Here is a 22,428-nt window from a genome sequence, read left to right on the forward strand (position 1 = left end):
TATTAAACAAGAAAAATGAACAATATAACACCAGGCAAAAAGGTTGGAAAGATCTCAATCCAAGAAAATGATTCAAATATACGCAATTCATTCACCCCACCTATATATTTATTCACACATACAAATTAGGAAAGATAAAACAATTTACCATATCTATTTTATAATCTGATATTCAGGGTAATTAAGCAGTACATGTGAATTAACAGGCTCTGGTGACAAATTTGACCCAAGAAAATTTGATGGATTCCTAAACAACCCATCCAGATGTTTGTTACATTGTGAGCCATGGAAACTCTTTAAAACAGAGATGAGGAAGAATTTCTTCAGCCATAGAGTGATGAATCTGTGAAACTCTTTGCTGCAGAAGGCTGTGGAGGCCAAATCACTGAGTGTCTGTAAGACAGAGATAGATAGGTTCTTGATTAATAAGGGGATCAGGGGTTATAGGGAGAAAACAGGAGAGTTAATTGTTTTCCTCCATTTTGTAGCTGCCAACAAACAAGCAATGGGACACGGCTGATGGTGTAATTTGAATTTAATAAAGGTTTCATAAAAATCTGTAATTAAAAGTCTGAAGATGACCACAAAACCATTGTTGATTGTCGTAAAAACACATCTGGTTCACGAAAGTCCTTTAGGGAAGGAAATCTGCCATCCTTACCTGGTCTGGCCTACATGTGACTCCAGATCCACAGCAATGTGGTTGACTTTTTAAAAAAAATTTCTTTTACAGTACCCAATTCATTTTTTTCAATGAAGGGGCAATTTAGTGTGGCCAATCCACCTACCCTGCACATCTTTGGGTTGTGGGGGCAAAACCCATGCAAACACAGGGAGAATGTGCAAACTCCTCATGGACAGTGACCCAGAGCCGGGAGCGAACCTGGGAGCTCGGCGCCGTGATGCAGCAGTGCTAACCATTGTGCCACCGTGCTGCCCCTCTGGCTGACTTTTAAGTGCGCTCAGGGATGGGCAATAAATGCTAGCCAAACCAGTGATGCCCACATCCCAGGAATGAATAAAATAAACTGTGTGAAGAACTGAAGATGGAAGATGGATCAGTAAGAGAGGGCCAGAGACACAAACAGGCCAGCATCTCACAACTGAATCTGCTGAAGAGAGCTTCCCAGGAGAGTCGACGACAGGACAAAGGGGTGCTGGTATGAACTCCAGGGCCTCTCGTGAACAACCCATTAAAAAGAAGCTGAAATCGGGAACAAATTAGTATAAAGTTGATTTTTTGAGGTATGGCTTCATTAATTGTGCCAGTGCAAATCAGGATATAAACTCCATGTGTGTTATATGCAGAGAAGTACTGGCAAATGAAAGTTTAAAACCCTCAAAACTTCAAAGGCATTTGAAGACTAAGCATGGTGAGTTTGAGGTCAAATCTCTTGATTATTTTCAAAGGATGTCGCAAGAACTTAAATCATCAGTTGAATTCTTTAGCAGAAATGTAACATTAAATAACAAAGCAAATAGGGCAGGACAGTGGCGCAGTGGTTAGCACTGTAGTCTCACGGCGCCGAGGTCCCAGGTTTGATCCCGGCTCTGGGTCACTGTCCGTGTGGAGTTTGCACATTCTCCCTGTGTTTGCGTGGGTTTCGCCCCCACAACCCAAAGATGCGCAGGTCAGGTGGATTGGCCACGCTAAATTGCCCCTTAATTGGAAAAAATGAATTGGGTACTCTAAATTTTTTTTTTTTAAATAACAAGGCAAGTGAGATTGTGAGGACCAAACACCTGTCTCATTAAAGGTAAGCCAAAATGGTGTGTTGCGAAGTTTGGATGGCGTGGATCCCGAAGGTTAGCCGGTTGGTAAAAATGGGTCCCGGGACGGAAAGTTTGAAAAAATCGACATAGGGCATGTTTATAATTATCACATTGCTGATAACACCCTGAAACCCGAATGAAAACCAAGCAGAACTGAGAACACATTTAAAATAAATAGTATTCATGGAGTGGGTTCAGAATAGAATTCTGTAATCTGGGTGGAGTTTTTAAACCACAGTTATAACCCACATATAGATTACAGTTTTATAACACTCCTTGCTATCCATTGTTTTCTATTAAGTTAACTGAATTGTTAGCACTGTGAAATTATCATTTGTATATAGCAAATGATTAATTAAAGGGAATAACTCAACCATACTGACTTCTACTGTCACATTATGGAAGTTGCGGTGGGATTTATGATTAATTTTCCTGATATTGTCCTCCTTTGGTCAGTTTGGGTATTGCTTTCTCTTCAACCTAGCTTAAGTATTGACTGAGAATAAATTGAGACATTTCTTTAAAAAGTACCTGTATTCATGGGGATACAGCATTTGTCCATGTACATTGTTGTTTCAACTTTGTTTTCATTTTCCCAATTGTCATGCGAGAGTGCCTTTAAGAACTGGATGTTTAAGCAATGTACCTTTAAGAAAACAGTGATGTCATAGAGTGGGTGGAGCTCAGCTCAGGTCAGCCATTTTGCAGGTTTTTAGTTTCAGTTTAAAAGCGGTGTCTGTGTGTTTCCAGAGAGCTGCAAGTTTTGCAGTTTGGTTTTGCTGAGAGCAGCTAAAAAGTGCCTGGCTGGTTTTGCTGAGAGCAGTTTAAAAGTAGAAAGCCAGTTTGCGCCAGTCTCTGCCATTCTACAAAAAATGTATATATCCTTTAACCTGATGTGATAAGGTGTTAAGTCTCTTGGAAGTTTGACGGAACATTTTAAGGAATTCCTTACTGTTGCAATATTTTCTGAGTTATCTTTGAAGTAAGGGGTGTTAAGAGATCCAATGTTTATTTAAGATGTTAAGTTGAGTTCATGGAATAAACAGTGTTTTGTGTTTAAAAACCCACGTGTCCATAGTTGTAATCCCACACCTAGGGAAAAGCCGTGAGCTCGGAAAAGCAACAAATCCATTTAAGGGAGAGGTTGGTTGAACTCCATGATACATTTTGGGGTTCTGAAACGCCTCGCCCGTAACACTAATACTAGTACAAACAACTGACATATCTTTTGTGCAGAAAAATGTTCTAAGTGCTTTGCAGAGAGTTTTATAAGATATTTTTTTAATAGAACAGACATTGTCATAATAAGAATAATCTTTGTTATTGTCACAGGTAGACTTACATTAACACTGCAATGAAGTTACTGTGAAAATCTCCGAGTCGCCACACTCCAGTGCCTGTTTGGGTACACTGAGGGCGAATTCAGAATGTCCAATTCACCTAACTGCACGTCTTTCGCGACTTCTGGGATGAAACCGGAGCACCCGAAGGAAACCCACGCAGACACGGGGAGAACATGCAGACTCCGCACAGACAGTGACCCAAGAGGGGAATCGAACCTGGGACCCTGGCGCAGTGAAGCCACAGTGCTAACCACATCATGGCTTAGTTAAGGAAGAGAACTTAAAGCTTGATCAAAATGTTTTGTAAACATGGGGAGATGAGAATAGAGATGGAAATGTTCAGGAAAACTCAGTTCCTGACCTCATTGCAACCCCACACCAAAGTGCTGAACTCCAGAGGTGAGAATGACTGCCCTTGACATCAAGGCAGCATTTGACTGTGTCGCATCAAGAAGCCCAATTTTCACAGTAACTTCATTGCAGTGTAAATGTAAGCCTATTTGTGACAATAATAAAGATTATTATTAGTATAATTGAAATAACTGGGAGTAAGACGGGAAACTCTCCATTAGCTGGAGATATACCAAGCACAAAAGAAGAGGATGTAGTTGTTCAAAACCAGGGCATTGCTGCAGGATTTTCCTCTGGGTAATGTACTAGGTCCACCCATCTTCAGCTGCTTTATAATTGGTCTTACATCAATCATAAAGTCAGAAGTGGGTATGTTTATTGATAATTGTACAGTTTTCAGTTTAATTTACAATTCCTCAGATACTGAGCAGTCAATGCAGGCAGTAAGACTAGGCAGAATTTGGGTTTGAGCTGATAAGTGACAGTTGACATTTGTTTTTTTTTAAATAATATTTTATTGAAAATTTTTGGTCAACCAACACAGTACATTGTGCATCCTTTACACAACATTGTAACAATACAGATAATAATGACCTTTTTTTAAATTTAAACAAAAACAACAACAAATAAATAAATATTAAATAACAAAAAATAAAAACTAGCCCTAATTGGCAACTGCCTTGTCTCAGGCCACACCCCCCCCCCCCCCCATCCCCCCCCATCCCTCCCCCCCCCAAGTCCTGGGCCGCTGCTGCTGCCTTCTTTGTTCTCCCCTATCTATCTTTCCGCAAGATATTCGACGAACGGTTGCCACCGCCTAGTAAACCCTTGAGCCGACCCCCTTAGGACGAACTTAATCCGCTCTAACTTTATGAACCCCGCCATATCATTTATCCAGGTCTCCACCCCCGGGGGCTTGGCTTCTTTCCACATTAGCAATATTCTGCGCCGGGCTACTAGGGACGCAAAGGCCAAAACATCGGCCTCTTTCGCCTCCTGCACTCCCGGCTCTTGTGCAACCCCAAATATAGCCAACCCCCAGCTTGGTTCGACCCGGACTCCTACTACTTTCGAAAGCACCTTTGTCACCCCCATCCAAAACCCCTGTAGTGCCGGGCATGACCAAAACATATGGGTATGATTCGCTGGGCTTCTCGAGCACCTCGCACACCTATCCTCCACCCCAAAAAATTTACTGAGCCGTGTTCCAGTCATATGTGCCCTGTGTAATACCTTAAACTGAATCAGGCTTAGCCTGGCGCACGAGGACAACGCGTTTACCCTGTTTAGGGCATCTGCCCACATCCCCTCCTCAATCTCCTCCCCTAGCTCTTCTTCCCATTTCCCTTTTAGTTCGTCCATCATAGTCTCCCCTTCGTCTCTCATTTCCCTATATATATCCGACACCTTACCGTCCCCCACCCATTTCGTTGAGATGACTCTGTCCTGCACCTCTTGTGTCGGGAGCTGCGGGAATTCCCTCACCTGCTGCCTCGCAAAAGCCCTCAATTGCATGTACCTGAATGCATTCCCTTGGGGCAACCTATATTTCTCGGTCAGCGCTCCCAGACTCGCAAACTTCCCATCCACAAATAGATCTTTCAATTGCGTTATACCAGCTCTTTGCCACATTCCATATCCCCCATCCATTCCCCCCGGGGCAAACCTATGGTTGTTTCTTATCGGGGACCCCCCCAGTGCTCCGGTCTTTCCCCTATGTCGTCTCCACTGTCCCCAAATCTTCAGTGTAGCTACCACCACCGGACTCGTGGTATAGTTCCTTGGTGAGAACGGCAATGGGGCTGTCACCATAGCCTGCAGGCTGGTCCCCCTACAGGACGCCCTCTCTAATCTCTTCCACGCCGCTCCTTCCTCCTCTCCCATCCACTTACTCACCATTGAAATATTAGCGGCCCAATAATACTCACTTAGGCTCGGTAGTGCCAGCCCCCCCCTATCCCTACTACGCTGTAAGAATCCCTTCCTCACTCTCGGAGTCTTCCCGGCCCAAACAAAACCCATGATACTCTTTTCTATCCTTTTGAAAAAAGCCTTCGTGATCACCACCGGGAGACACTGAAACACAAAAAGGAATCTCGGGAGGACCACCATCTTAACTGCCTGCACCCTCCCTGCCATTGACAATGCTACCATGTCCCATCTCTTGAAATCTTCCTCCATCTGTTCCACCAACCGCGTCAAATTTAGCCTGTGCAATGTGCCCCAATTCTTAGCTATCTGGATCCCCAGGTAACGAAAGTCTCTTGTTACCTTCCTCAACGGTAGGTCTTCTATTTCTCTACTCTGCTCCCCTGGATGCACCACAAACAGCTCACTCTTTCCCATGTTCAATTTATACCCTGAAAAATCCCCAAACTCCCCAAGTATCCGCATTATTTCTGGCATCCCCTCCGCTGGATCCGCCACATATAGTAGCAGATCATCCGCATATAAAGATACCCGGTGTTCTTCTCCTCCCCTAAGTATTCCCCTCCATCCCTTGGAACCTCTCAGCGCTATCGCCAGGGGCTCAATCGCCAGTGCAAACAGTAATGGAGACAGAGGACATCCCTGCCTTGTCCCTCTATGGAGCCGAAAATATGCCGATCCCCGTCCATTCGTGACCACACTCGCCACTGGGGCCCTATACAACAGCTGCACCCATCTAACATACCCCTCTCCGAACCCAAATCTCCTCAACACCTCCCACAGATAATCCCACTCCACTCTATCAAATGCTTTCTCGGCATCCATCGCCACTACTATCTCCGTTTCACCCTCTGGTGGGGCCATCATCATTACCCCTAACAACCTCCGTATGTTCGTGTTCAGCTGTCTCCCCTTCACAAACCCAGTTTGGTCCTCATGAACCACCCCTGGGACACATTCCTCTATTCTCATTGCCATTACCTTGGCCAAGACCTTGGCATCTACATTGAGGAGGGAGATTGGTCTGTAGGACCCGCATTGTAGCGGATCCTTTTCCTTCTTTAAAAGAAGCGATATCGTTGCTTCTGACATAGTCGGGGGCAGTTGTCCCCTTTCCTTTGCCTCGTTGAAGGTCCTCGTCAGTAGCGGGGCGAGCAAGTCCAAATATTTTCTGTAAAATTCAACTGGGAATCCGTCCGGTCCCGGGGCCTTTCCCGTCTGCATGTTCCTAATTCCTTTCACCACTTCTTCTACCGTGATCTGTGCTCCCAATCCCATCCTTTCCTGCTCTTCCACCTTGGGAATTTCCAGCCGATCCAAAAACTCCATCATTCTCTCCTTCCCATCCGGGGGTTGAGCTTCATACAATTTTTTATAAAATGTCTTAAACACTTCATTCACTCTCTCCGCTCCCCGCTCCGTCTCTCCATCTTCGTCTCTCACCCCCCCTATTTCCCTCGCTGCTCCCCTTTTCCTCAATTGGTGTGCCAGCAATCTGCTCGCCTTCTCTCCATATTCATACTGTACACCCTGCGCCTTCCTCCATTGTGCCTCTGCAGTGCCTGTGGTCAGCAAGTCAAATTCCACATGCAGCCTTTGCCTTTCCCTATACAGTCCCTCCTCCGGTGCTTCCGCATACTGTCTGTCCACCCTCAAAAGTTCTTGCAACAACCGCTCCCGTTCCTTACTCTCCTGCTTCCCTTTATGTGTCCTTATTGATATCAGCTCCCCCCTAACCACCGCCTTCAACGCCTCCCAGACCACTCCCACCTGAACCTCCCCATTGTCATTGAGTTCCAAGTACTTTTCAATGCATCCCCTCACCCTTAAGCACACCCCCTCATCCGCCATTAGTCCCATATCCATTCTCCAGGGTGGACGCCCTCTTGTTTCCTCCCCTATCTCCAAGTCTACCCAGTGTGGGGCATGATCCGAAATGGCTATAGCCGTATATTCCGTTCCCCTCACCCTCGGGATCAATGCCCTACCCAACACAAAAAAGTCTATGCGTGAATAGACTTTATGGACATAGGAGAAAAACGAGAACTCCTTACTCCTAGGTCTACTGAATCTCCACGGGTCCACCCCTCCCATCTGCTCCATAAAATCCTTAAGCACCTTGGCTGCTGCCGGCCTCCTACCAGTCCTGGACTTCGACCTATCCAGCCTTGGTTCCAACACCGTGTTAAAGTCTCCCCCCATTATCAGCTTTCCGGTCTCTAGGTCTGGGATGCGTCCTAGCATTCGCCTCATAAAATTGGCATCGTCCCAATTCGGGGCATACACGTTTACCAACACCACCATCTCTCCCTGTAATTTGCCACTCACCATCACGTATCTGCCCCCGTTATCCGCCACTATAGTCTTTGCCTCGAACATTACCCGCTTCCCCACTAATATAGCCACCCCCCTGTTTTTCGCATCCAGCCCCGAATGGAACACCTGCCCTACCCATCCTTTGCGCAACCTAACCTGATCTATCAGTTTCAGGTGCGTTTCCTGTAACATGACCACATCTGCTTTAAGTTTCTTAAGGTGTGCGAGTACTCGTGCCCTCTTTATCGGCCCGTTAAGCCCCCTCACGTTCCACGTGATCAGCCGAGTTGGGGGGCTTCCCACCCCCCCCCCCCCTTGCCGGTTAGCCATCATCTTTTTCCAGCTTCTCGCCCAGTTCCCACGCGGCTGTATTTCTCCCAGACGGTGCCCCCCCGCCCATCCTTTCCCGCACCCACTCCCCCCTTTCCCCAGCAGCAGCAACCCAGTAATTCCCCCCTCCCCCCCCCCCCCCCGCTAGACCCCCCGCTAGCGTAATTACTCCTCCCATGTTGCTCCCAGAAGTCAGCAAACTCTGGCTGACCTCGGCTTCCCCCTGTGATCACGGCTCGCCCCGTGCGGCGCCCCCTCCTTCCTGCTTCTCTATTCCCGCCATAATTATCATAGCGCGGGAACCAAGCCCGCGCCTCTCCCTCGGCCCCGCCTCCCATGGCCAACGCCCCATCTCCTCTCCCTCCCCACCTCCCCCCATCACCACCTGTGGGAGAAAGAAAAGTTACCATACCGCAGGATTAATCATACAATCCCTCTTCGCCCCCCCCCCCCCCCCACTCGTCCCACCACTTTGTCCAAACGTTCATTTTCGTAGTCCAATCATTCCAATTTTTCTTCTACAATAAAAGTCCACGCTTCATCCGCCGTCTCAAAGTAGTGGTGCCTCCCTTGATATGTGACCCACAGTCTTGCCGGTTGCAGCATTCCAAACTTTATCTTTTTTTTGTGAAGTACCGCTTTGGCCCGATTAAAGCTCGCCCTCCTTCTCGCCACCTCCGCACTCCAATCTTGATAGACGCGGATCACCGCGTTCTCCCATTTACTACACCGAGTTTTCTTCGCCCATCTAAGGACCATTTCTCTATCCTTAAAACGGAGAAATCTCACCACTATGGCTCTGGGAGCTTCTCCTGCTCTCGGTCCTCGCACCATAACTCGGTATGCTCCCTCCACCTCCAACGGACCCGTCGGGGCCTCCACTCCCATTAATGAGTGCAGCATCGTGCTCACATATGCCCCGACGTCCGCCCCCTCCACACCTTCAGGAAGGCCAAGAATCCTCAAGTTGTTCCTCCTTGCGTTATTTTCCAGTGCCTCCAACCTCTCCACAGATCGTTTCTGGTGTGCCTCCTGTATCTCCGACTTCACCACCAGGCCCTGTATGTCGTTTTCATTCTCTGCTGCTTTCGCCTTCACGACCCGAAGCTCCTGCTCCTGGGTCTTTTGTTCCTCTTTCAGCCCTTCAATCGCCTGTAATATCGGGGCCAACAACTCTTTCTTCATTTCCTTTTTTATCTCCTCCACGCAGCGTTTCAAAAACTCTTGTTGTTCAGGGCCCCATATGAAACTGCCACCTTCCGACGCCATCTTGGTTTCTGCTTGCCTTCCTTGCCGTTGTTCCAAAGGATCCGCTGCAATCCGGCCACTTTCCTCTCCTTTTTCCATCCGTGTCCAGGGGGAACACCCTTCTGGTTTACCGCACGGTGTTTTCAGCCATTAAAATTGCCGTCGGGGCTCCTATCAAGAGCCCAAAAGTCCGTTTCACAGGGAGCTGCCGAAACGTGCGACTCAGCTGGTCATCGCCGCACCCGGAAGTCCAGTTGACATTTGTGATACACAAGTGCCAGGCAATGACCATCTTAATCAAGAGAGAATCTAACAAAGCGACATTCAATGGCATTACCATTGATGAATCCACCACCATCAACATCCTGGGGGTCACTGTTGACCAGAAGCTTAATGAGACCAGCCAAATGAATATTAAAGCTCCAAGAGGAGGTCAGAGTCGAAGAATCCTGCCACGTATCTCACCTCCTGACTCCCCAAAGCCTGTCCACCATTCTCAAGGCATGAGCCAGGAGCCAGATGGAATACTCTCTATTTGCCTGGATGAGTGCAGCTTCATTAATACTCAAGAAGCTCAACACCGAGGAGGGCGGTGGGGAGTTTTCGGTATCTGGGGATCCAGATAGCCAGGAGTTGGGGGGCCCTACACACATTGAATCTGACGAGGTTGGTGGACCAAATGGAGGTGGACTTCAAAAGATGGGACATGTTGCCGCTCTCGTTGGCGGGTAGAGTGCAGTCGGTCAAAATGGTGGTCCTTCCGAGGTTTTTGTTTGTGTTTCAGTGCCTTCCCATCGTGATCACCAAGGGCTTTTTCAAGAGAGTAGGTAGGAGTATTATGGGGTTTGTGTGGGCGAATAAGACCCTGAGGGTAAGGAGAGGGTTCCTGGAACGCAGTAGGGACCGAGGAGGGCTGGCGCTGCCAAACCTAGGGAGCTATTACTGGGCAGCAAATGTGGCGATGATCCGCAAGTGGGTTATGGAGGGAGAGGGGGCGGCATGGAAGAGGATGGAGATGGCGTCCTGTAAAGGAACGAGCTTGGGGGCATTGGTAACAGCACCGCTGCCGTTCTCGCTATCAAAGTATACCACGAGCCCGGTGGTGGTGGCAACGTTAAGGATCTGGGGCCAGTGGAGATGGCACAGGGGTGCAGTGGGAGCCTCGGTGTGGTCCCCGATCAGGGGTAACCACCGGTTTGTCCCGGGGAAGATGGACGGGGGGTTCCAGGGCTGGCATTGGGCGGGGATTAGAAGAATGGGAGACCTGTTCATTGGCGGGACAATTGCGAGCCTAGGGGCACTGGAGGAGAAGTTTGAGTTACCCCCGGGAAATGCATTTAGATATATGCAGGTGAGGGCTTTTGTGAGGCGACAGGTCAGGGAATTCCCGTTGCTCCCGGCACAAGAAATTCAAGACAGGGTGATTTTGGGTGTATGGGTCGGGGAGAGCAAGGTTTCGGCAATACACCAAGAGATGAAAGAAGAGGGGGAAGCCCTAGCAGAAGAGTTGAAGGGTAAATGGGAGGAGGAGCTGGGGGAGGAGATCGAGGAAGGTCTGTGGGCTGATGCCCTGGGTAGGGTTAATTCCTCCTCCTCATGTGCCAGGCTCAGCCTGATACAATTTAAGGTGGTTCACAGAGCGCACTTGACGGGGGCAAGGTTGAGTAGGTTCTTTGGGGTAGAGGACAGATGTGGAAGGTGTTCAGGGAGTCCGGCGAACCATGTCCACATGTTTTGGTCATGCCCGGCACTGGAGGGGTTCTGGAGAGGAGTGGCGGGAGCAATATCTCAGGTGGTGAAAGTCCGGGTCAAGCCAAGCTGGGGGCTATCAATATTCGGAGTAGTGGATGAGCCGGGAGTGCAGGAGGCGAAAGAGGCCGGAATTCTGGCCTTTGCGTCCCTGGTAGCCCGGCGAAGGATCTTGCTATTGTGGAAGGAGGCGAAGCCCCCTAGCCTGGAGGCCTGGATAAACGACATGGCTGGGTTAAGTTTGCCTTGAGAGGGTCTGCGCAGGGGTTCTACAGGCGGTGGCAACCGTTCCTAGACTACCTCGTGGAGCGTTAGAGGAAGGTCGGTCAGCAGCAGCAGCAACCTGGGGGTGGGGGGGGGAGGAGGGGAGGAGGAGGAGAGGGGAACGAGAGATTGTTTGAGGGGATGGATGGATGAGCAGGGGATAACATGGAGGGTGGGGAAACTGGCACGTGCGAGCGAGAGCCAGTGTATAAAGCTATGTAAATATACCATTTTGCCATGTATATATCTTGCTCAGTGCGATTTTGCAACAATCGGGGGGGGGGGGGGGGGGGTATTGTTTGTAAGGGGAAAAAATTGTGTTGTTAAAAAACTTTAATAAATATATTTTTTTTAAAAGCTCAACACCACTGAAGACAAGGCAATCAATTTGATCAGTGCTCCAGCCCCCACATGTGCACCTTGGCTGCAATACTACCTACAAAATGCATGTCAGCAACTCCCCAATACTCCTTTGACAGCCGCTTCACAACCTCTACCATGCTGAAGAACAAGGGCAGAAGACACATGGACTCCCCTCCAAGTCATACACCCTTCTGACTTGGAAATATATTGCTGTTCTTTTGTCATCAATGGGTCCAAATTCTTAAACTTTGTCCCTAATAGCACTGTGGGTAAACTTAATGGACAGCACTGCTTCTGGCCACCACCTTCCCTGGGGCAATAAATGTTGACCCAGACAGCAATACTCATATCCATGCTGCTGCTTGTATCTACGCCTACCAGGAGATCTGCTGTCATGGTATGTCATCCGTGAAGGAAAAATAAAAAGTAGATCAAAAGCAGTTGAAGGCTCTGCAACAAATGCCAGACAGCAGCAACATAGAGGGCTTGTCCAGGAGCCCCAAGTTGGAAGAAGGGCTTTGTTTAGAGGTGAGATTGAAAAAAATAACTTTAGAGTGCCCAATTATTTTTTTTCCAATTAAAGGGTAATTTAGCATAGCCAATCCACCTAGCCTGCATATCTTTGGGTTGTGGGGGTGAGACCCACGCAAACACACGGGGAGAATGTGTGCAAACTCCACACGGGTAGTGACCCGTGGCTGGGATCAAATCCGGATCCTCAGTGCCATGAGGCAGCAGTGCTAACCACTGCACCACCGTCCCACCCCGGGTTGAGAGGTGCAATAAAGCTGAATGCAGTTGCAAAGTCTGTGGAGGCTCCTTTTTGTGTAGAGACGCATTTAGGTTATATTTTATCTCCTCATTCTTCCTTCTTGGTGATACATTTCACCTGTCACATGTTTGCCCAAAAGACAACCTGCAGATGAGGAAGAGCCAATGGCGGTCATTACGTAAAGTGGGAAGGAAATCCATTGCTGGATATCTGTGGACTGCATTGGAATCATGTAAGAGCAGTCCCACGGAGCAAAAGAAGAAGAGAACATTAATATCTCCTGGGTAATTTGAATAACATTAATCACATTCCCCTTTGTCTGGGAAAGGCAGTAATTGAAAATTCCCAAGACGATGGCTCGGAGAAAGACTCAGAGAATTTTATAGCCTTTGGTGAGTTTGTAAATATCTTAGTGATAAAAATGCATGTTGGGAGGAGAAAATTTTTTTAATTGTTCTTCAGTGTACTGTCAAGGATTTGCTGTTTCAAGCAAAAAATTTGCATTAAATTTGTTCAGGAGGAGTCATTAAGACAGATGCCGAATCCATTATGGACTTTGCTCACTGTATTCCTGCAGTGCATCACTTTGTATTTGCCAAATTAATGTGTGCTTATTTGCAGTCAATACTAAATAATTATTGATTTGCTTTAATCTCTAAAATGAAACCTCTTCATTTAATATTCAGGCATGCCAAAGAGAATGACATTGTTGCACAAGAATACAGTGAACAAATTGTTGTAATTAATCCTTGGATAATGCAATTATAACAAGAGTAGACAATAGTGAATAATGCATGTCCTGGACTATGGAGTGGCAGAATTAATGAGGATATATTGAATGAAAGGCTTGCATTTATAGTGTGCTTTCCATGAGCTCAGGAGCTTCCAGTACTTTAACAGCCATTTGAATTTGCTCCGTGTCTCTCATGTAATAAAACATCCCAAGGTACTTTACAGGAGTGTTGTGAAACAACGTTTGACGCTGAGTCACACAAGGAGATATTAGGCCAGAAGGCTTATTCAAAGAGATAGATTTTGACACAAGAACAGAAGCATCTTGATGGGGAAAGAGAGGTAGTGAGCATTAAGGAGATTCAAGGTAGCTGAAAGGATGCCTGCCAATGTTGCCGAGTATTAAAATAGGGAATGCTCAAGAGACCAATACTGGTGGAATGCAGAGATTTAATGCTTTTTTTTCAGCTGGAGAAGATTTCAGAGACCGAGAGGGGAAAGGCCTTTGAGGGATTTGAAAACAAGAATGAGAATTCTAAAATTAATCGACATCCAATGTAGATCAGTGATCACACAGCAGATGGGTGAACAGGAATTGGTCCAAGAGCGACATAGGCAACAAGGTTTTGAATGTCCTCAAGTTTTAGAATGTAAATTATAATGTGGGATGCCAACCAGGCAGGTGGTGGCATAATCAAGTCAAGAGGTAAATCCACTCTAGAGACATGGATAGAGGTTTCAACCGCAGATAAACTGAAGCAATATTATGGAGGTGGAAATAGGCAGTGATGGTGAGAGTCCAGATGTGTGGTAGGAAACATAATATCGGGGGTACAGTAGCCAATGTACACAAAGGAAAGTACCACAAACAGAAATAACCAGGTAATCAGTTTTTAGGTATAAATAATGGACAGGACAACAAGGAGAACTCCCCTGATCTTGGTTGAATGGTAGTGTGAAGATGTATGCCCACCTAAAAGGCAGCCAGGGTTGCATATCTCATCCAGAAGACAGTGCAGCGTCCTGTCAGTACTGCATTGCAGTTTCAGCCCACATGCCATGCTTGTGTAATGGGCAAACATGTGGCAGGTGAAATGTAGCACCAAGAAGGATACATTTTGTAGCAAGAATGAGGAGATAAAATATAACCTAAATTGTTCAATTTGAAATGTTGTGCATGAACATGTACACATATCACGGAAGGTGGCAGGATAAATTAAGAATGCTGTAAAAAAAATTACCTTTGGTTTTATTGATGAGTGCTAAACCTTTCTAAAGCACTGGTTGGATCTCAGCTGGAGTATGGTGTTTAATCCTGGGCACATTTTAGGACGGATGTCAAAGCCCGAGAGTGGTGTTGGATATTACCAGGGGTGACGTGGGACGACAAGTTTGGGTTGTTCTTCTTAGTGCTGAAAACATCTCAGGAGATTTATTGGACGAGGCCAAAGTCACAAACAGTTCATAGATTATCACAGAATTTATTTTTTAAAATAGATTTAGAGTACCCAATTATTTTATTTTTTCCCAATTAAGGGGCAATTTAGCGTGGCCTATCCATCTACCCTGAACATCTCTGGGTCGTGGGGTGAAACCCACGCAGACACCGGGAGAATGTGCAAACTCCACACGGACAGTAACCCAGGACCAGGATTCGAACCCGGTTGCTCAGCGCCGCAGCCCCAGTGCTAACCACTGCACCACATGCCGCCCCTCACGAACAGTTATGATAGAGAAATTGTTTCTAGTGGCAGAAAGGTCAGCTACTGGGGACACATTTAAACTAATTGTCAAAAAGAAATTCAAGGAGACGTGAGGAACGTTTGTTTTTACATAGTGAGCTGTTGTGATTCAGAATACAGTAGCTGAAGGGACGGTGAAAGCAGGTTCAATCGTCGCTTTCAGAAATAAATTGGATAAGTATTTAAAAGGAAAAAACATCCAGAGGTGTGAAGCAAGAGCAATGGCAATTTTACCGATGAACCAGTAGAGGTTCAATGGGCCGAGTGGCCTCTTTCATCTCTCTTTGGATCACTCTATAATATTAAATCTCTGAAATGGGGCTTTGACCCACAGCTTTCTGACTCCGGTGATAGGCGAGCCACTGTTTCCACATCTGGGAAAATCCTGCAGATACCGGAAATCTGAAATATAAACAGCAGCTGCATGTAAAAGTAATACATGAGAAAATGTCTGAAATTACAAATTAGTCCATGCGTTTTTCTGGTTTTTAAATGTCACAACCAGACAAATGTGTTATATTTTATTTATTTATCAGTATGTAACTGCGGTTTCATTACTTACCCAAATATTTCAAGTCTTTACAAATTACATTTTTGTTAGTATTATTTTATTCCAAGAACACTGCCTGCCAATTCTAGGCATCCATTTCCCTCTAATTTCTAATATTCTACAAAGGCCACTTTTGTATTTACACAATTTAAGGGTGATGTTAACCAGTTCGGGGAAACAACACTTGAAGATTAGATATACCTGTTTATTTTTTTAGATGACGGTTATTGGATTTAAAAGGATTATTAAAGGGCGTTCAAATAGAATAGATCTAAACTTTAAATCTGATTGTTGCGACATCAGGGCGTACATTGGTGACATTTTATTTGAGACCAATTAACAAAACAGTTAAAACGAACTTGTGTTAACGCTCGAAGTAGCAATTTAGATCAATTACATGAAATTGGGAATTGTGAAAGGTGGAAAAACTTGATCGACCATTTCCGTTCGAGCGAGAGAACAGCTTGAGCAGGTTGTCTTTGCACTCGCTGGCTGCTTAATCCCATAAAGCCGGCGAAGCGTTAATGGTGCAGCGTGTAGTTAGCTCTCTGCTGCTGAGGTCCTGATGTGTTTGTTTGGAATGTGTCCCGGCTCGGATTGCAGCTTGATTTGTGTTTGGACAGAAAAGCTGCGACTCTCTCAGTGCCCGCCGTCTGACATCACTCCCCAGGGGAGCCCTCCTTCGCCGAGCCTAGCGCGGCAACTCCCGCTTCTCTTTTATTCCAGATATCTGGGGCGTCATTCTCCGACCCCCCGCCGGGTCGGAGAATGGCCGTTGGCCGCCGTGAATCCCGCCCCCGCCCCCGCCGAAGTCTCCGCTCCCGGAGATTGGGCGGGGGCGGGAATCCAGCCGCGCCGGTTGGCGGGACCCCCCGCTGGATTCTCCGGCCCGGATGGGCCGAAGTCCCGCCCAGGAATTGCCTGTCCCGCCGACGTAAATCAAAGCTGGTATTTACCGGCGGGACCAGGCAGCGTGGGCGGGCTCCGGGGTCCTGGGGGGGGGCGCGGGGCGATCTGACCCCGGGGGGTGCCCCCACGGTGGCCTGGCCCGCGATCGGGGCCCACCGATCCGCGGGCGGGCCTGTGCCGTGGGGGCACTCTTTCCCTTCCGCCTCCGCTACGGCCTCCACCATGGCGGAGGCGGAAGAGACTCTCCCCACTGCGCATGCGCGGGAAACTTTCAGCGGCCGCTGACGCTCCCGCGCATGCGCCGCATTTCCGCGCCAGCTGGCGGGGCAACAAACGCCATTTCCGCCAGCTGGCGGGGCGGAAATCCCTCCGGCGTCGGCCTAGCCCCTCAATGTTGGGGCTAGGCCGCCAAAGATGCGGAGACTTCCGCACCTTTTTGCCGGCGCGATGCCCGTCTGATTTGCGCCAGCTTTGGCGCCAGTCGGCGGGCATCCCGCCGTTGGGGGAGAATTTCGCCCCTGGATGGGAAACTCAGCACAACAGAACTCACAGATTTCAATAGACTCGCGAAACGGACAATGCATACTTTAGAGGCGGTTGGAATCCCATTATATTTTTCATTTATAAACGTGCAGGGCAGGACAGGGTTTATCTTATTCTTCGTCTTCTAAGTTACGAAGTAACAGATATCATACAAAGCACAATCTTCAGCACCCATTCACATTTGAGTTAATGCAAGCATCCTCACGTTAACATATTGAGTTAAAATCATTTTACAATATGCAGGCCAGGTTGGTGGGAGTTTTATCTGGCAAATAATGTCCCTTTTTAGTGATTAATATTATTAAATATACGGCGAAATTTGAAAGTCAAAAATGTCCTTCATCTGCTATTTTGGGAAACAGCATCGAAACGTGTTGTCTCGCCATTGCAAGTATTGCGAGTTATAATATAATTATCGCTGGTATATTTATTTACCCGATGCTATTTAAAATGCGATATTAAAGTTAAGGCTGTGATAACCTGAAGAAAATCTAGCCTCCAAATTTCCAACTTTCACACAACTTTAACCGCTCGTCTTTACTAAGATTTTCCCCTGACAATCCTTTGGTTTATTGACCTTTGCACACAATGGACAGTGTGTGTGGGGTGTGGGGACTCAAAACACTTGCATAACAAGGGACATTTGTTTTAGAAGAATCGCTGCATTCCTGTCTCCTCTTTTCTCCACTCTCACATGGCCAATTTTATTGGTTTTCAGTCTCCGCGGTTTCCCTGGGTGAGTGAGGTTCAGTTGGAGTAGATTGCCATTGAAATCGGCTTCGATTTGGAGTGATTGAGGGAGGGGGGTCTACCGTGTGCGCACACACTCACGCACACATTCACACTCACAAACTCATTCACACACACACTCACACACACACACACTCATTCATTCTCACACTCACTCACGCACACATCTCACGAACACACTCACTCACACACTTACACTCACACTCATTTATTCTCACATTCACACAGGCACACACTTACTTATACTCACACTCTCTCACTCACACACACTCATTCATTCTCACACACAGACACACTCACTCACTCAGGCACACACTCACTTACCCTCACACACATGCACACACTCACTCACTCTCTCACAGACACGCTTACACTCACCCTCTCATACACACACACTCAGTCTCACACACTCCCGTGTTGAAAGAGGCGCTGTTTATGCGCGCCCTTTACATCGAGATGACTTTATCTGGTGTTGTCGCCCACAATCGTGCGAGTTGTTAAACAGTTCTGCTGCTGTGACTGTTAACAGGAGCTGTCGGAATTCTTGCAGACCAATGGGCAGCCTGCGCTGGGATCCGTGTTGCCGGGCAGATTAGACCCGTCTGAAATTGACAACTCAGCCGGTTGCCACGCAACAGGCGGGCGCGTGCCGTGGAGATTGGGAATGTTGGGGGTGGGAGGAATAGACCAGGAGCGGTCATTTGACCGGGAAAACCGCCACCCTTGCAGCGCCAGGGCGAGGTGGGGAATAACAGACGAGAAAAAAAAGAAACACGTGGCAGCTTTCCAGAGGGACGGGCCAATAACGCGAGGCTGCAAAGAACATGTAGGATTTAGAATGAAAGCTGAGCCCCTCACTCCTCCCGGCGCCGCGCCATGGGCGAAGCGACTTCCCCGCCAGCCCAGCCCGGCCCGCTCAGCCCCGCCAGGAGGAAGCGGCGGCGGGACCTGACTCCCGAGGACAGGGCTGAGGCCGCCCCCGACCTCGCCAGTGTCCGGGCGCCGGTGAAAAGACACCGGAGCCCGAGGTACAGGAAGCTCAGCCCCGTGTCCAGCCGCTGTGACAGCGGCATCTGTGTTGACCGCTCGCCTGGCCCCAGCCTTTCAGATACAGACTGTGCCAGTCCCTTTTTGGGAATCTGCGGCTCCTCCGGCGGGCTGACCGCTCCACTCGACCTGCACATTTTCAGAGAATACGGGGAGAAATGTTACGCTCTTAATCGAGAATCTGAGAAGAAATTCCACCCCCGGAATTGCTTGGCACGCCAGCCCCAGGTAAGAAATGACACCAACCCCATGGAAGTATTTCCATCGCCTTAGCGCAGCATTTCTTACGGGCACAGTATGATGGATGACTAAATACTGTTTCTATCAACAGTAAGCGTTTTTAATTTTAAAAGTTGGCCCGTTTACGTTGTATTGAGTGGAATAGCGAGCCACCCATTTACACAGGCGGAGACGAGTGTGACACTTGCACCCAATTACTTGCTGGGTTTCACACACTTCCCAATACATTCGGTCCATTAGCTCACTTTGCAGAGAGCCTTTATCCAACATTCACCTTAGTGTTTTACCCCCACAGCAGAAATTTGGAAGGACGGAAGCGATACTCGGAGGATTACCGCAGTTTAAGGGGACACCGTGCAACAGGCGAAATAGACACCATCGAGTCTCTATTGACAACCTTGCCCGCTCCAGATGTACATTTTTCTGTTATTGTCTCCACACAGGTAACTGCAGAAGACCGATGTAAACTGGTTAGCTGGCTGATTCCCGTCCACAGATATTTTAACTTCTGCTTTGAATCCATGTGCCTCACTGTGAACATCGTGGACCGTTTCCTGCAAACCACCCCCGTGGCTTCGGATTGTTTTCAGCTTGTGGGAGTAACTTCGCTTCTCCTTGCATGCAAACAAGTGAGTGAATGGGCTTACTGCACCGCCCGCTCCACAAACTCTCTTTAAAAACAGCAAGTCAAAGTCAGGAGGAGAAAAAAAGCATGCCGTTTTACTTTTAAGGTGTTTAAAATCGACTTAATGTTGGTCAGTTCGGATTTAGCTATGTGAGTAACTGTTCCTTCTATTTATAGGTCGGAATCTAACGTGGCGCTTTATAGGCTTCCCATAAATGACTAGAACATTTCCGCCAGCTTTCTCTCCTGAAGATACTGACTCATACCAGGGAACATCCCCATGGACACAGCACATATTGAGCCATGAGGCCAGTCTTCATGTGCAAAGCCTAGACAACGAGCATTAACACTGAGGGCTGTTTGCTCTGTGTGTGTGTATGTGTGTTGGGGGTGGGTGGGAGGGATGTTCCCTTTCAGCTGAGTGTTACTCTGACTCGGCATTCACATATGCACAGTTTGCGGCCAGGGTCATGGGGTGACAGAAAGGGATGGGAATTCAGACTGCGATCTCCTCTCAAACACAAGATACAATTCCCAGCTGAGATCGGCTAACTTCCTGCCTGGTGTGCGGCAACAGGCGCTGCATTTACCCATTGGGCTGGGGCAGAAATTGTGGGAAGCCTGGAAGGTTTTTTTTGCACTGGGCAACACAGTGAAAGGCAATAGGATAACTTATCACAAAACACTCTCAATCATAACTGAAACGTCAGAACACAAATTGTCAGCTGATCACACCATATTTAAGTGAAAACCTGCAACACGAAATCATTTTCCTACCTGTAGGAGACATTGTAAGGGTGGTTCCATAATCCTGCGCTCTCAGAATTTGTATTGAGTGTAAAGACTACAAAGTTGTAATTGTCTGCTACCCATCTGTCTGAATTCCCATTTGTGTTCATCTGGAATGTCCAACTGGTGTCCATTCTCAAGCTGGTTTCTTCGCCAGTTTTTTCTATTTCTGAAATGTAATCACTGATGCTTGGATATAGAACAGATACACAATCAGTCAGGTGAGGTAGATAACGAGATAACCTGGTTTCTGTGATGGTGGTTGAGGGGAGAATGTTGAGCTGACCGGTTCTGCTTCACATTGTCACAGACAGCAGCCCCTCAGACAGCACTCCCTCAGACAGCAGCCCCTCAGACAGCACTCCTTCAGACATCACCTCAAGAAGCTACTCAAGTGTCCGCGCTCCGAATGCTGATGAGGGACTAAATGCCTCAACATGCTGCTTCTACGTTTTTTTCCCCGTCTGATTCTATTCATTCCATCTCCCCAGGTTGAAGTCCACCCTCCCAAAGTGAAACAGCTACTTTCCCTCTGCTGCGACGCGTTTACCGGTGATCAGCTCCGGAACCTGGAGTGCATCATCCTGATCAAACTCGATTTCCAGCTTGCCACGCCGACTGTGGACTTCTTCCTGGAGTACTACACCAACGCCAGTGCGGAGCGTCAGCGGCCACCCGGCCGGACCGTCAGCACTGGCCGCCTGGCCAGACGCCTGGCCGAGCTGAGCTTCGCCGATTACTCCTTCAACAGCTACCTGCCCTCCTTGCTGGCCATCTCCGCCCTCAAGCTGATCGGTCGCATGTCACATCCCGAGGAAGGCATGGAGCTGGAGTTGAGCGACTACTCGCCCTGCGTGTTGGAGGACTGTGTGGAGAGACTGAAGTTGCTGGTGGCCCTGAATGGAGAGTCACTGGCGCCCTTGGCAGCTTATGAGCCCACAGAGAATGAGTTCAACGCTGAGCTATGAAATGATGCTCCTCAGCACATTGCGGTCACATTTATCCTCACAGAGCATCACATCAATAAAATTACATCCGATTCGAATAAATGTTACATGTAGGGCATGGAAGATAAATGAAAATGGATGTGGGTGTTAGTTTACATTTACTGAATCTAGGTTTAGTTTCGGCGATAATTTGTGGTTTACGTCAGATTGTTTACCGCATGTGGAGAGGAAATGAGACAAAAATGTCGTTAAATGCAGGGGCGATGGCGGAGATGACTGAAAACTTGATATACAACCTAAAAGCACTGATATTCCATGTGGGAAGGCAGTACTGTAAGCTGTAAATAGTGTATATGGCAACTGTATGTATTTTATATTTTATTTGAAGACTTTGAATTCACGAGGCACTATGGATTTATGTTACTAAGCACTGAATTATTTATTTAGTTTCATAGTCCACAGATTTATTTTCATGTCTAATAAATGTTTTTGGTTAAACAAATCTCTCCAGTTCTCATCCTGTGTTCATGACAAAATATGGTTCAGTAATGACACCGGACCATTTCTCCAATCATTTAGTTGAACACATGCTTACTGCCGCACCAAGGTGATTACATCCCTCCCGACGTACTCCCTCTCTCCTGAAGATGCTGCTTCATTCTCCAGCCCTCTAACACCGAATCGAAGTGGTCATCTTTCACATGTGAACGACGCCAGTGTGTGGTGGTGGTGGTGGTGTGTGTGGGGGGGGGGGGGGGGGGGGCGCAAAGCTGAGCATTCACGAGACAAAGATTAACATTTTATAAATAACAATCATGAGTGGAAAAGCAATCTCATTTTCCTTCCTACTACACCCAGTCCCATCTAGAGAACGCCTTGCCTTCTATATACCAGCTTCAGGATGCCCCAAAGCCCTTTTAAGTGTAGTCACTGTGGCAGGAAACACAGTCAACCTGCACTCAGCTTCTCACAAAAAGCAATGTGATCATCACCAGATGATCGTTCAGTGGTGTTGGTTGTAGGACACATGGATAACTCCCCTGCTCTTCAAAATTGTGCCATATGTTGGTTTAAAGTCTCCTCAGAAAGACGGCGGTGCAGCACTTTCCTAGTACT

At 47.6% G+C, this 22,428-nt stretch overlaps 1 protein-coding gene and 1 long non-coding RNA gene across 2 annotated transcripts; one reads left to right on the top strand and one right to left on the bottom strand.

The window, feature by feature from the left end:
* Positions 1-37: 37 nt before the first annotated feature.
* Positions 38-21,153, bottom strand: LOC140409010 (uncharacterized). The gene is made up of 3 exons (XR_011940259.1): positions 20,354-21,153; positions 14,412-15,314; positions 38-393 (listed from the first exon to the last, which is right to left on the bottom strand). It is a non-coding gene; the product is annotated as an uncharacterized lncRNA (long non-coding RNA).
* Positions 18,351-21,788, top strand: LOC140409009 (cyclin-O). Its single transcript, XM_072497037.1, has 3 exons — positions 18,351-18,939; positions 19,395-19,580; positions 20,857-21,788. Exons 1-3 carry the CDS (start codon positions 18,541-18,543, stop codon positions 21,331-21,333), a joined length of 1,062 nt encoding a protein of 353 aa, XP_072353138.1. The 5' UTR covers positions 18,351-18,540; the 3' UTR covers positions 21,334-21,788.
* The last annotated feature ends 640 nt before the right edge of the window (positions 21,789-22,428 follow it).

Source organism: Scyliorhinus torazame, chromosome 3 (assembly GCF_047496885.1).
Source record: "Scyliorhinus torazame isolate Kashiwa2021f chromosome 3, sScyTor2.1, whole genome shotgun sequence".
In the NCBI taxonomy this organism is placed as follows: domain Eukaryota; kingdom Metazoa; phylum Chordata; class Chondrichthyes; order Carcharhiniformes; family Scyliorhinidae; genus Scyliorhinus; species Scyliorhinus torazame.